At 39.9% G+C, this 15,077-nt stretch overlaps 1 protein-coding gene across 1 annotated transcript in view; it reads right to left on the bottom strand.

Annotated features, from left to right (window-relative positions):
- Window positions 1-15,077, bottom strand: part of ZSWIM5 (zinc finger SWIM-type containing 5) — a 184,973-nt gene that overhangs the window by 37,711 nt on the left and 132,185 nt on the right. Inside the window, exon 4 of the mRNA XM_036256434.1 lies at window positions 13,682-13,832. Coding sequence (XP_036112327.1) covers window positions 13,682-13,832 — 151 coding nt within the window. The remainder of the gene's footprint in view (window positions 1-13,681; window positions 13,833-15,077) is intronic.

Here is a 15,077-nt window from a genome sequence, read left to right as displayed (position 1 = left end):
AATAAGCCTGATTATAGAGTGGCTTAAGTTAAACATCCTTTGGGATGGAGCTACCTCTATGGATGGAGGTATGTTCAGACACTATTTTGAGGTCCCTCAAAATCAAGTAAGAATGTTGTAAAAAAGCCATTTTAGTCTCAATTTCAAATACTAACTAAAGATGATGAATATTCTTTTCTATTAGCTCAATTAAACAATTTTAAATCTACCATAAGAAAGAAACTATACTATGTAATATAATCATATTATATAATGATAGTTCTCAAGGGTATTACAGTTAGGAGTCATCCAAATAATTATTATAAAGCTTGGTAAATGCTATCATAGACATAAATAAAGGCCTATGAGAACATATATAATGGAACAATTAATTTTGCACATGGAGTCAGGGAAAGTTATAGAAAGGAAATGACCTGAGTTTGCCCTTGAAGAATAAACGTGAGCTACTTCTAGATAAAGATGGTTAACTCAACACATATGTTTATCACAACTCCCTCCTGAAACCTCACTAAAATGAAAGCAAAGGGATAAAAACAAGCATAAACTCACATAGACACAGAGAATGGAAGGGATGAAACAGAACAGCCACCAATTTTGGAATCTGAAAATCATATGGATGAGTCATAGCTGATTTAGCAGAATTGACAAAGTTGAAATCTCCATCAGCTGTTAGGAAAGCCCAAAAGCAGGCTGATTCATACTGCAAAACCCCACTAAAAGTGGGACTGAAAGTACATAGTAGAAATGGTTAGAAGTTTGTCAAAGGCTCCCAGATTTCCTCTTCTATTTAAAGTAGCTGAGTGCCTACTCCTTCCCTCTCCTGGAAAAAGACAGGAAAGGCTAATTCAGAGAGACTCTGGATTAGGAATACTACATATAGCTGAAAACTAAGGGATTAAGGGAAGCTATACATACTGAACAAATTGATACCCCCTCACCCCACCCTCTTTCCCCACGTGGTTCTGAGATGTTACAGGCTTATAACCCACAGACAAGAGACTGGAGGATTTATCTCTGGGGAGCTAAATCAGCCCAAGGGGAGAAAACACTGAAGTACTAATAGTTGGGGTTCTCCAATGTGAAAGCCCAACCAGATCATCCTTAGTTAAGCTGACTAGTTGATAAGGACAGACATGACACACAAACACACAGCCTCCTTTTTACTTTTAAGCGTCTTACTCTTAAATAAGAATATACAGCCCTGGCCATTTGGCTCAGCAGTTGGAGCGTTGGTCTGCGGTCCAGAGAAACCCAGGTTGCAGTTTGTCCCTAGCCCTGGTTGGGTCGTGCGGGTGGCAACCACTCAATGTGTCCCTTTCACGTCGATGTTTCTCTCTCTCTCCCTCCCACTCTATCAGAACAAAAAAAATGGAAAAATGTCCTTGGGTGAGGATAAACAGAAAAAAGAATGTACAGCTAAAGAACATTGGATGTATGAGAAAAGCATCTTATATAAAGGACAGAGAAGAAGCAAACAGAGGAAGAAAAAAAAAGTTGGGCTGAAGAAAATACAAACAAGGGAGAGAACAGTGAAAACATAAAATAAAAGAAACACTAATTGATAGTCTCAAAGTGAGAAGATACTACATCCATGAAACAAGCATAGGATGCAACAACAAATAAAGGTCTTTTGGAAATTAAAAATATAACAAAAATAGATTAAAATTTATAAGATAGTTGAAAGATAAAACTGAGAAAATCTTCCAGAAGATAAAAGACAAAACTAAATAAATAAAAAGAAAAGATACAGAAATAAGGAGAGGAAAAAAATACAATTAGAGGATCTTTCTCTATTTAATATGTTCAGTCACATCAAATCATCTATCAATTTTATTATCTTCTTAGAGACATCCCTGCTGGAGCCCTCTATTTTCTTATCCCCGGTGAAGACTGTCCTCTAAGCCTGGTGAATAGTAACCCAGAAACTAATATCCAAGTAACAGAACTAGTTCCAGACAGAGAGAAAATAAGAGTGAGAAAATAAAAATTTTTTTCAAGTAAAGGTTTCAAACTAAAAGACAGTCTCTCATTTAAGAAGGATTATTGGGTATTAAGCAATTGGATTTATTTATTTATTTTTAATTTTTAATTTTTTATCCTCACCCAAGGACATTTTTTGCATTTATCTTCAGATAGAGCAGGAAGGGGGGGGGCATTGATGTGAGAGAGACACATCGACTGGTTGCCACCCACATGACCCCAACTGGGGCCAGGGACAAACTGCAACCAAGGTAGATGGCCTCAGCGGGAACCAAACCCAGGTCTCTCTGGTCTGCGAGCCGACACTCTAACTGCTGAGGCAAACTGGCCAGGGCAGGGCTTTGTTTATTTATTTAAAAGACCAACAACCCTGGCCAGTTTGGCTCAGCGATTAGAGCATTGGCCTGTGGACCAATGAGACCCGGGTTCGATTCCAGCCAAGGGCATGTATCTCAGTTGCGGTTTGTCCCCGGCCCTGGTTGGGGTCATGTGGCAGGCGACCAATCAGGTGTCTCTCTTGCACTGATGTTTCTTTCTCTCTCCCTCCCTCCTAATCTGTCTAAAGATAAATGGAAAAATGTCCTCGGGTGAGGATTAAAAAAAAAAAAGACCAACTGCAACTGATAATCATTGTGAAATATCAGATTACTGAGGACAAAGAAAAAACAGGACATCCTCCTGAACCAGGATAGTCTGGTACTTAACAACACAAAATAGATGACAATGGGGAAATGATTTTGAAATTCTAAAGAAAAGGATAAGATTTCCAACCCAGAATTTTACACCCAATCAAAGTATCACTCAAAAGTAACTAAGAATTCCGGTCAAGATGGCAGATAGGTAAACATGGCACTTGTATCCTCCCACAACCACATCAAAATTACAGAAAAAAACAAAAAAACAACATCATTGAGAACCATCTGAAATCCCTAAACTACAACTAAGGATATAAATAAGAAGCTACATCAAAACTGGTAGGAGGGGTGTAGACACAAAATGGGTTGATCCCACACTCGTGTGTGGTGGTTAAAAATTGTGAGGGATTATCTTGACTGCCAAGATCCCCCAGTAAGAAAGATGGGTCCCAGCCCCATACCAGGTCCCCCAGCTCAGGGTTCTAGTGCCAGGAAGAGAAGTCCCCAAAACTTCTGGTTGCAAAGACCAGAGGGGATAGTGGCTGAGTGAGAGCTAGGGCTGCTGAAGTACCAGATGTACAGATTTACTCAAATCCACATGCTCTGAGCTTCAGTGCTGGGGCAGCAGCAGTTCGAAGGGCTCCAGGCATATACATGAAGGAATTGAATTGTATGGATTCAGGTTGAGGGCTGAAGGGCCAGCTTTCTCCCAGACAGAAGTGCTGGCACAGGCCATGCACATGGTTCTTTGCTGAGCCCTTACCTAACAAAGCTGGCGTATGCCATATCTGAGTCTCCATCAACTTGGCTAACACTGTTTGCTCCACCCTGGTGATTCCCGAAGACCATGCCACACCCAACTTCCAGGCCTACCTAAGCCATTTCCAGTGGCTTCCCATTCAAACAGTCTGTCTTGGCTCATGTAACAGACTTTCCTAAAATCTCTCAAAGGTTCACAAACCCCAAACAAGCAGCATCTGGCTTGGCATGCCCTGCAACTCTTGCTAAGTAGTCCAGCGCCCGGCACAAGTGATAGCTGGCCTTGGTTTGCAGCTTGGCCTATCCTGGGCATCTTCAAGCCCAGTACAAGTATCAGCCATCTACAGATTGTTTTGTAGCTCAAGCTGGGTGGCCCTGGGCAGGGCGCAGGTGGCAGCTGATATTGGCCTGCACCTCTCAGAGCCAGTACACTCAGAGACTAGCTTCAGACCATGCCAGAGTACCACATAACCACATCTGCCAGAGACACACTCAAGGGGCAGACTCATCAGGCACAAGAGCTCTGCTAAAGTAAGTCCTGTTCTGTGGGGTGGACCCCTGCACAGCAGCTCCTCTGCTGCGGTCATAGCTAGTCCTCATAGCCAGTCCTCACAGCATATCAGACCGGGGGTAAATCCCTCCCACTGACATGTAACAGCAATCAAAGCTCAACTACAGTAGGAGGGAGCACACAGCCCACGTGTCGGGGGGTGGGGGAGTCAAATAAAGAGCTTTCCAGACAAAAATCTAAAGGAGTTTTTCCCACCAAACCTGTATTACAAGAAATGTTAAAGGGCTCTGGCCAGTTTGGCTCAGCAATTAGAGCATCGCCCCCCTGACCAATGAGTTGCAGGTTTGATTCTGGTCAAGGGCACATACCTTTTTTTTTTTTTTTTTATCCTCACCCGAGGACATTTTTCCCTTTTTTGTACAGATACAGCGGGAAGGAGAGAGAGGAAGAGAGAGAGAAACATCGATGTGAAGGGACACATCGAGTGGCTGCCACCCGCACGACCCAACCAGGGCCGGGGACAAACTGCAACCGAATTACGTGCCCTTAGCGGGAACCGAACCCGGGTCTCTCCGGACCTCAGGCCAACACTCTAACCGCTGAGCCAAACTGGCCAGGGCAAGGGCACATACCTTGGTTGCAGTTCACCCCTGGCCCTGGTTGGGTCATGCAGGAGGCAACCATTCGATGTGGCTCTATCACATTGATGTTTCTCTCTGTCTCTCTCCCTCCCTCCCACTCTATCTGATAATAAGTAGAAAAATATCCTTGGATGAGGAAAAAAAATGTTAAAGGGCCTTCTTTAGAAACAAGAAGAAAAAAAATATGAATAATAAAATGGCAATAAATACATATCTACAATTACTTTAATTGGCAATGGAGTAAATGCTCCAATCAAAAGACATGTGGTGGCTGAATGGTTAACAAAACAAGAACCTACATATGCTCTCTACAAGAGACTTATTTCAGATCAAAAGACACACAAAGACTGAAAGTTGAGGGATGGAAAAAAATTATACAAAAAGCTGTGGTAGCAATACTTATACCAGACAAAACAGACTTTAAAACAAAACTATGATGAGAGACAAAGAAGAACCCAGCAATTTAATTTCTAGATATTTATCTGAAGAAACCCAAAACACTAAATTGAAAAGACACATACATATCTATCATATATTCATTGCAGTATTATTTACAATAACCAAAATATAAAAGCAACCTAAGTATTCATCAGTACATGAGTGAATAAAGAAGTGGTGCATATATACAATGAAATATGACTCAGCTATAAAAAAAATAAAATCTTGAATCTACAACATAGATGGACATAGAGGGTACTGTGCTGAGTGAAATAAGTCAGTCAGAGAAAGACAAATGCCAGATGATTTCACTTATATATGGAATCTATAAAACAAAATAAATGAACAAGCAAAACAAAAACAGACTTATAGGTACAGAAATCATTTTGAAGGTTGCCCGATGGTGGGTGGGGATGAGCATGGGGAATGGGGGTTAAAAACAGTGAAGGAATTAAAAAATACAAATTGAGGTTAAAGAGTAGTCATGGGGATTTAAGGTACAGCATAAGGAATATAGTCAATAGTATTGTAATAGCTATGTACAGTGTCAGATGGGTACTTGATTTATCGAGGTGATCACTTCATAAGTTTATATAATCAGTATGTTGTAATACCTGAAACTAATATAATATTGTATGTCAACTGTAATTGACAAATAAAAAATTATTTTAAAAAATTGAGGGCAATAGCCCTGGTCGGTTTGGCTCAGCGGTTAGAGCATCGGCCTGTGGTCCAGAGAGACCTGGGTTCGGTTCCCGCTAAGGGCACATACTTCGGTTGCAGTTTGTCCCCGGCCCTGGTTGGGTCGTGCGGGTGGCAGCCACTTGATGTGTCCCTTTCACGTCGATGTTTCTCTCTCTCCCTCCCACTGTATCTGAACAAAAAATGGAAAAATGTCCTTGGGTAAGGATAAAAAGTAAATAAATAAAAACTGAGGGCAATAGCCTGCTCAGTTTGGCTGAGTAGTTAGTTGGCCTGTGGACCAAAGAGTCATGGGTTTGATTTCGGTCAAGGGCACCTTGGTTGTGGTTCGATCACTGGCCCTGGTTGGGGTTGTGTGGGAGGATAACCAATTGATGTGCCTCTCTCACACTGATGTTTCTCTCTTTCTCTCCCCCTCCCACTCTACCTGAAAATCAACAGAAAAATATCCTCAGGTGAGGATTAAAAAAAAAATTGAGGGTGATGCTCTGGCTGGTGTGACTCAGTAGGTTGGAGCATCGTCCTATGCACTAAAAGGCTGTGAGTTCAATTCCCAGTCAGGGCACATACCTAGGTTGCGGGTTTGATCCCCAGTTGGGGCGTGTGCAGGATGCAACCAATTGATGTTTTCCTCTCCCTCTTTCTCTTTCTCTCTCCCTTCTCTCTCTCTGTCCTCTTTCCTTCTCTCTAAAATCAATAAATATATCTTCAGGTTAGGATTTAAAAACATTTTGAGTGAAATATAGAAATTCAGCAATGCAAAATTATCTTGAATTCATCTCCCATTTACTCTTATCTTAGGAAGCTACTCAAAGATGTACTCCACCAAAGCAAGAGAGTAATGCCAGGGAGAAGGGGATATTGGATCTGGAAAACAGGGGGCTCAACACACAAAAAAAGGAAAAGGGAAGTCCTAGGATGACAATGAAGAGTAATATCTACAATGATTACTCTGAAGCAGGTTAGGAAAGGGAAACAGAGGGTTCCAGTAAGGATGATACTACAAAGATAGTAATATTGATAGATTATTTTATACGACCAAACATTAAATGAAGATTTTACATTTAGATTGGACAATTTGAAGATAATAATAACAGAAAAATTTGCAACCTCCCTAAAAGCCAAACAATAAACAAAAAAGGTAATTTTTAATTCCTGAAGAGGAAAAAGAGTAGTATGAGAAAGTGAATGTAACATTAGTACACCACAAGACTGTGCTACAAATATTTTTATAGTTGTAATAATGTAAAATTATTTAACATTTGATTCAAACCCAAATCACAACATCACTATTTTGAGAGAATGAGGAAGGAGTTATTGGTATGTACATGTGTGTACGTATTGGATGCTATAGGCTCAATGAGAATGAGATCTCTCATGAGATCCCTCACTCCTGCTACGTGAGGACACAACGAAAAGACGACTGTCTGTGAACCAGTAAGCCAGACCTCACTCGATACCACATCTTCTGGTCACTTGATCTAGGACTTCCCAGCCTCCAGAACAGTGAGAAATAAATTTGTTGTTTGTAAGTCACCTAGTCAATGGTATGTTACAGCAGCCCAAACAGACTAAGACAGAAATTGATACCAAAAAGTGAGATGCTACTGTAAAAATTCCTAAATACATGGAAACTGCTTTGGAACTGGGTACCCAAAGGGTAAAAGCTAGACGAGTTTTGAGCTGCATGCTAGAAAAAGTCTATGCTGCTATGAACAGATTTTTAAAGATGATTCTGGGGAGATCCCAGAAAGAAAAGAGGAGACCTGTAGAGAAAATATCTCAATCTTCTTAGAGAATATACAGGTAATTAGAATGAAGAGAACAGAATATTGGTCAAAATATGGACAGTAAAGGCCATTCTGATAAAGTCTCGGATGGAAATGAGGAATATGTGATTGAAAAATGAAAGATAGGTAATCCTTGTTATAAAGTGGCAAAGAACTTGGATAAATTATGTTCATGTCCTAGTGTTTTGTGGAAGGTGGAACTTGCAAGTGATTATTAGCTGAGGAAGTATCTAATCAAAGTATTGAAGGAACAGCCTGGTTCCTCTTGACTGCTTATTACAGTAAAATGTAAGAAGAGAGAAATTATTTAAGACAGAATTATTAATAAAAAATGAAGCAGAACTTAAAGATTTGGAACATTCTCAGCTTATCCATATTGAAAAGAATGAGAAAGCCTGTTTGGGAAAGAATCCTAAGGGTGTGACCCTTACAAAGGTAAATCCTCATTTTTCATTGTAAGAAGAGAAAAGATGTTATCTAGAATTTAAAAATAAAAAAAAAGAATAGTTATTTAGAAAAGGGGAAGTATATTAGAAAAAGCAACTAAAAGAACTAAAAATTGGTCTTTCTGAAAAGTGGGAATTGGCAATGTGAGGTCTACCAATTACAGTGTCCTTTATGAACACCAGGTGGCACGATATCCTTAATATATTAAGTGAAGGAGGTAAAAATCTGGAACAGTGTGGCAGTTAAGAAAGATGTACAAATATTCAGATCATAAAACAGTTACTTTCTCCACTTGTAAGATTTAAAAATCCTGAAGACCTGTATAAACCTAATGAGAAAAAACTTTTTCTTCACATTGTAGTTTTTTCCCTATGGTGTCTGTATTATACTGTTTGCTGGTTCTTTTAAAGTTAATGTAGGGAGGAATAGGTTCCCTCCCAACAAACAAAAAAAGATAAGAAAACCTCATCATTTAGGATGAGTGGAAAGGAATGCTAAGAACAGAATTCTGAGAAAACATCAACATTTAAGTCGTGAGCAGAGAAGGAGGAATAAGCACAAAAGAAAGAGAAAGATGAGATAAATGGAAGACCCAGGAGAAACTGGTGACACATGAGCCAATTAGCAATGTCTAATGTGGCAGAATGTCAATATTAGTAACATGCATTTATTTTACAGTTTAAGAAAATGTCTTTCATTTATAGTGAAGTAAAAGATTTTCACATTTAATCTTCACAAGTAGAATGAGAACCAAAAAGAGGTCATTACATTTGACAACTAAAGGGATTCTAGTGACCTTATCAATCTCAAAATCAATAGGATTATAGGAACGGAAAACAGATTGGGTGAGTTGAGAGAGAGGCTTAAGAGATAAAGAAACAGTGTGACTCTAGTCATCAATAAGTTCCTATTTCCCAGGTATTTAGATATTAAAAAGGAAATCCCTAGAAAGTGGGTACATGTATTTTCATCTGTAAATTAAAAATGAGTTTTCTGTCTTATTAAGTCCTTTTAAATTTATTTCAAAAACACTAAGCGGCTATCATACATAAGAAAGAACCAAAGCAAAATATCCCACAGTTGCCTGCATATAATAGCACTCATGGAACTGTGTTATCAATATTCAAAAGCATATTTTCTAGCAATTAAAAAAAAAGTGTCAAAAACTCTAACCAAAGTTAAAAATTTACCTAATTATTATAGACTAAATTTAATAATAAAACAATATCTATAATGTTTATTTTTATGGGCAAGGCATTATATTAAGCACTTTATATACACTATTTCATTCAGCCCTCGAACTCAGAGTCAACAGGTTTTGGATTGGGTATAGAAGGTAAGAAACAGGGGAACCAAGGATGACTCTTAGATTTTCTTCTTGAGCAGCTATATAATCTTGCTGCTGTATACTGAGATAGAGAAAACAAGGGGGAAATCAGGCTTTGGCACCAAATAAAGAGTTCTGTGATGGTCACATTAAGTGTGAATGTTTCTTAGAAGTGGCAGGAAGCTGGACACTGAGCTTAGAACTCAGGATAAAAGTCAGGGCTAGAGACATTAATTTGTGACTTACCTGCATCTGGATGATATATATTTTTTAATCCTCACCGGAGGATATTTTTCCATTTATCTTCAGATAGAGTGGGAGGGAAGGAGGAAGGGTGAAAGAGAGAGAATGAGAGAGAGAGAGAGAGAGAGAGAGAGAGAGAGAGACTGGTTGCCTCTCCCACAACCCGATTGGGGCCGGGGATGGAACCTGCATTCCAATTACAGTCAAGGGCACATACCTGGTGTTGCAGGTGTGATCCCAAGCCCCAGTCAGGGTCTTGTGGGAGGCAACCTCTCTCTCTCTCTCTTCTACCTTCCCTTCCACTCTTTCTTAAAAAATCAATGGAAAAATATCCTTGGGTGAAGACTAGAGAGAGAGAGAGAGAGGGAGAGAGACATTGGAGGTGAGCAAGTAGTAAGAGTGATTACAGAGAAGATTTTCAAGAATTGTTGCTTTGGAAGAGAAATGGGGCAATGATTGGAGGGAGGGGTGGGAACATCAAAGGCACGTTTTTTGAGACTGAAGATAATATAGCGTATCTGTATGCTGGTGGGGTTGACCCAGTAGATAACTGCAGGAGCAAAATTCTTTGTTTTCCTAATTCTTTTTTTTTTTAAATTAATTTGAGAGAGAGGGAGGGAGGAAGGTAGAGAGAGGGAAAGAAAGAGAAAACACAATTACTTGTTCCAGTTATTTATGCATTCATTGGTTGATTTTTGTATATTCCCTGACCAGGGATAGAACTTGCAGCCTTGGCATAGAGGGAAAATGCTCTAACCAACTGACCTACCTGGCCAGGGCAGCAGAGCAAAATTCTTGAGAAAATGAGATGGCATAAGACCCAGAGTAAATATGTAAGGATTGGCCTTTTATGGGAGCAGATACTTTATAGATTTTAACAGAAGAGAAAGTAAAGCATATGTTTACAGATATGGGGAGATGAGAAAACTTCATATCTGATAGCTTCTATTTTCTCTGGTTCAGGAACTGAAAGTAGTGAGCCCACTCTCTAAGTTCCCACAAACTCTGACTAGGCCCTCTGCAGATGAGCAGGCCTTGTGACCTGGAAGGAATCCTCAGAGTAGTTAGGGAAGCATGAATGCACTGTGCTCTAGTATCTAACCCCATAAGGCTTCCTTTAAGTGTAGTAGTTCTCAAAATGTGGTCCCTGGAATAGCAGCATCAGCATCCCCTGGGAATCTGTTAGAAATGCAAATTGTCAGGCCCCACTCCAACCTAATAAATTAGAAACTCTGGGGATAGGCACCATAATTTGTTTAAACAAGTACTCCAGGTGATTCAGAGAAATCTGAGAACCATTGTTTTTGCAGAATGCTAAGATTGATACAGCTATTTCTTAGATATATAAAAATGTCAGAACTTTTCATAATAAACCTAAGTATAAGACAAGAGCTTTAAAAGCACTGGGAGCCCGGCTGGTGTGGCTCAGTGGTTGAGTGTCAAGCCATGCATCAGGAGGTCGCCAGTTCGATTCCCGGTCAGGGCACATGCCTGAGTTGTGGGCCCAATCCCTAGTGAAGGCATGCAGGAGGTCAATTGATGTTCTCTCTCATTGATGTTTCTATCTCTCTCCGTCTCCTTTCTTCTCTCTTTAAAAATCAATAAAGGAAAATAAATAAATAAAAGCACTGGGAGCTAGCTCTGCTTACTTTCTCTCATCTACCTTTGCCCCAAAGACCAAGCCCAAGTCCATGATTGTCATAAATATTACTCCAAGAGGGTTAGACCTCAGATGAAATTGACTCTGAAGAAGGATAATTTCAATTTCTTAGGAAATAAGCACTTTGAGGGAAAAAGTACATAACAAGACAGAATTGAGGTATATGTTGCAGAAGGATGTTTGATTTGGAGTCAGAGAGATTGGGGTTTCAGTATTAGATCTACCACTTAATGAGTGTGTGACTGAATGAAATACTTAACTTTTCTGAACTCAGCCTTCTCTTCTAAAGATATATAGATGCTGTCTGGGCTGGGTTTGGCTCAGTGGTTAGAGGGTCAACCCCCAGACCAATGAATTACGGGTTCGATTCCAGTCAAGGGAATGTACCCCAGTTGTGATTCATCCCCGACCCTGCTCAGGGATGCGTGGGAGGCAACCAGTCGATGTGTCTCTCTCACATGGATGCCTCTCTCTCTCTCTCTCACATCGATGCCTCTCTCTCTCTCTCTCTCTCTCTCTCTCTCTCTCTCTCTGTCTCCCTCCCTCCCTCCCACTCTCTCTGAAGATAAATGGAAAAATATCCTCCGGTGAGGATTTAAAAAATTTAAATTAAATAAAAATAAATATATGTAGATGCCAATATCATAATCTGGAAGGGAGTCTGTGCTTATAATTTCTTCTTAGGAAAGAGTCTAGAAGCAGTTCCCAAGATGCTATGCATTATACCATATGACCCTCGTCACAAATGGTTGGATCAGGAGCTACAGACTAATAGTGTGACATTCTTGTACTTCAGACAGTGTGATTATGTCAAGGCAGAGAGTTTTCTATAATTCTTTATTTTATTCTGTATCCAGAAGTAACCAGAGCTGTTTCTGTTTCTTTGCAATAAATACACAATTACCTCATAGTGTTGTTATGAGAATTAAATGAAACAATGTGAGTACAATCTTTAACATGGAGATTGGCACATAACAATAATGTAACTGCCCAGCCAGTATGGCTCAGTGGTTGAGCATCAACCCATGCACCAAGAGGTTTGCCAGTTAGATTCTGGTTGGGGCACATGCCCAGGTTGTATGCCCAGTCCCCAGTTGGGGGCATGAAGGAGGCGGCCAGTTGATGTTCTCTCTCATCCGTTTCCATCTCTCTCTCCCTCTCCCTTCCTCTGTCTCTCTGGCATCAATAAAGAAAAATTTAAAAAAAAAATGTAACTATTCATTATTAATGAAAGCTCCAAAGCCTTTAGTTCTCTAGGTGATATCAAAAAGCCTCAGCACCCAAACCAAAACCCCACACTTACCAGCCCCAAAGTAACCAAGTACAGTCCCAGAGTCATTAAACCTCATTTTCCAAGGCTTTGGCCCTAATACTAGAAAATATATGCTTTAGGGGCTTCGGTCCAGAAAAATTCACCAAAATCCTAAACTGCAGTTTTTCTTGTGCTATTTTGTACAAGTGGAAAGTTTGTTGATGCTTCTGGGGTGGGGGGAAGTACCAAGGAGCTGTATTAGAACTTTCAGAATACGTCATATAAAACTTCTTCAATATAACACATGATTAGATGATGAGTCCAAGGTATAAAAGATTCTGAAAACAAGGAGAGGAGTTAAGTTTTAGCATTCGTGCAAGGAAATAATAAAGAGAAATGATGACTGAAGAATATGGCCTTAATAAGAAGAATGTACAATAGAGGCCATTCAGGAGGCTACACTTCTGATTTAATCTAAAAGTTCCAGGGCCTTCAACGAGACCAGTGGCGATAGAATATAAAAAGTGAGAATGAACACTAAATTGCATTTTGAAGACTGGAGAATCAAATGAAGCTGGTGACTACTTGTAGGGAATGAAAGAAAAATAAGTGCTCAACAATAAGCTTGGTAGAGTAAGGAATGGTGGAAGCAATGACAGAGTTAGGGGAACCGTTTTTTGTAGGAGGCTCAAGTTCATTTTAGATTCCCCAAGCTTAAATTGATCAAGGGATTTTTCAGTGGAAATGATCAAAGGGTAGCTGCTAATATGGAACTGGAACTAAGATAAGTGAAAAAAAAAGACAAGGCTGAGATCACCATAGAGGTAAGCTCTGAAGCCATGATATTAAAAAAAAGTTTTCAAGGGCATATAGAGAAGAAAAATAGAAGTCCAAGGCCCAAGTCTTGGAAAATGCCCTATGCCTTAGAGGTCTGTTTAGGAGTGAAAAAGAAGAGACCAGGGAAAGGGAGAAAAATAAGGCTGATAAGTACTTGAAGAGCCAGGCTAGTGCCATGCAACAGAAGCCAAGGGAAGAGGTTTTCTCTCAGCAAAGATTTCTATGTGATAACATCTGGAACAGAATGCTGATGTCAGTAACAAAGTATAACACTGTGGAAACAACACAAATGAGTTCAGAATTACTCTGGTGGCTTCTGTAGAGCATAAATCTACCCGCTGGGCTAAAGTTCACTCAGCAAGATCTATGTAATGACTGATGGCCAAGTGTTCACTAATACTGTTGCCGTGGAGCAAGCTACTAGGACAGACATAGCACTTCTCTGATATGGGGACTTACCTAGCTCATCCCAGAGCTGCCTACACTTATCTGTCATGCTTGTTCCTTGCTGCCTCCAGAGTGTGAGTCGTGGGTCGGCCATAAATTGCTCAGTTATTAGTGTCAGCATCCTTGCTCCATTGGAATCTCTCATCCGCAGCATCTCTCGAACCTGACACATAAGGAAGGGCAAGGGGTTGGTGACTGCACATCATAAAAGAGTAGAAGAAAGGAGAGGAAGGAGAAAAGGAGAAGAAGTATCTAAGAACAACATTTCCAAAGAGCCTTTAGAAGGCCTCTTGTTCTGTAAGCAAGTTCTCTGAATATATCAAGAGAGCCTGCTGTGCACGATGAGATACCACTTCATACCCACTAGGATTGCTAGAATCAAAAAGTCAGGTAACACCCTGGCTGGTTTTGCTCAGTGGTTAGAGCGTCAGCCCGTGGACCAAAGAGTCACAGGTTCAATTCTGGTCAAGGGCATGGACCTCGGTTGCAGTTTGTCCCTGACCCTGGTCAGGGTCGTGCAGGAGGCAGCCAATGTGATCCTCTCACATCGATGTTTCTCTCTCTCTCTCCCCACCCCCAAACTCTATCTGAAGATAAATAGAAAAAATATCCTCAGGTGAGGATCAAAAAAAAAAAAAAAAAGACAAAAAGTCAGATAACAACAAGTGTTGGTGAGGATACAGAGAAATCGGAACTGTCATACACCATTGGTGGGAATGTAAAATGATGCAGCCACTTTGAAAATCAGTCTGGCAGTTCCTCAAACAATTAAACATAGAGTTTAATCATATGACCTATCAATTTCACATCCTAGAGAGAAATGAAAACATATGTCCACATAGAAACTTGTACAAGAATATTTCTAGTAGCATTATTTATAATAGCCAAAAGGTGGAAACAATACAAATGGCCATCAATAGGCAAATGGAAAAGCAAAATGGGTTATCCATGCAGTGCAATATTATTGGCCATAAAAAGGAATGAAGTACAGATACATGCTATTAATGCAGATGACCCTTCAAAACATTATGCTAAGTGAAAGGAGCCAGTTGTAAAAAGACTATATACTATATGATTCCATTCCTAGTAAGTCCCAGAATAGGGAAATCTATAGAGACAAAAAGTATATTAGTGGTTGCTTAGGGCTGGGGGAGGGGACATGCAGGATAGGGAAATGATAACTAAAGGGTATAGGGTTTCTTCTTAAGGTGATGAAACTGCTCTAAAGTTGACGGTGGTGATGGGTGTACATATCTAAATATACTAAAAACCACTGAATTGTACAGTTTACAATTGGTCAATTTTACATATGTAAACCATATCTCACCAAATGTGCTTTTCTAATTTTTTTTTTTTAATCCTCACCTGAGGACATTTTTGCATTTTTGTTCAGACAGAGTGGGAGGGA

The sequence above is a fragment of the Molossus molossus genome, unplaced genomic scaffold (genome assembly GCF_014108415.1).
Source record: "Molossus molossus isolate mMolMol1 unplaced genomic scaffold, mMolMol1.p scaffold_m16_p_12, whole genome shotgun sequence".
Classification (NCBI taxonomy): domain Eukaryota; kingdom Metazoa; phylum Chordata; class Mammalia; order Chiroptera; family Molossidae; genus Molossus; species Molossus molossus.
The sequence above is the reverse complement of the archived record's forward strand: the minus strand, read 5'-3'. Positions and strand labels throughout refer to the sequence as shown.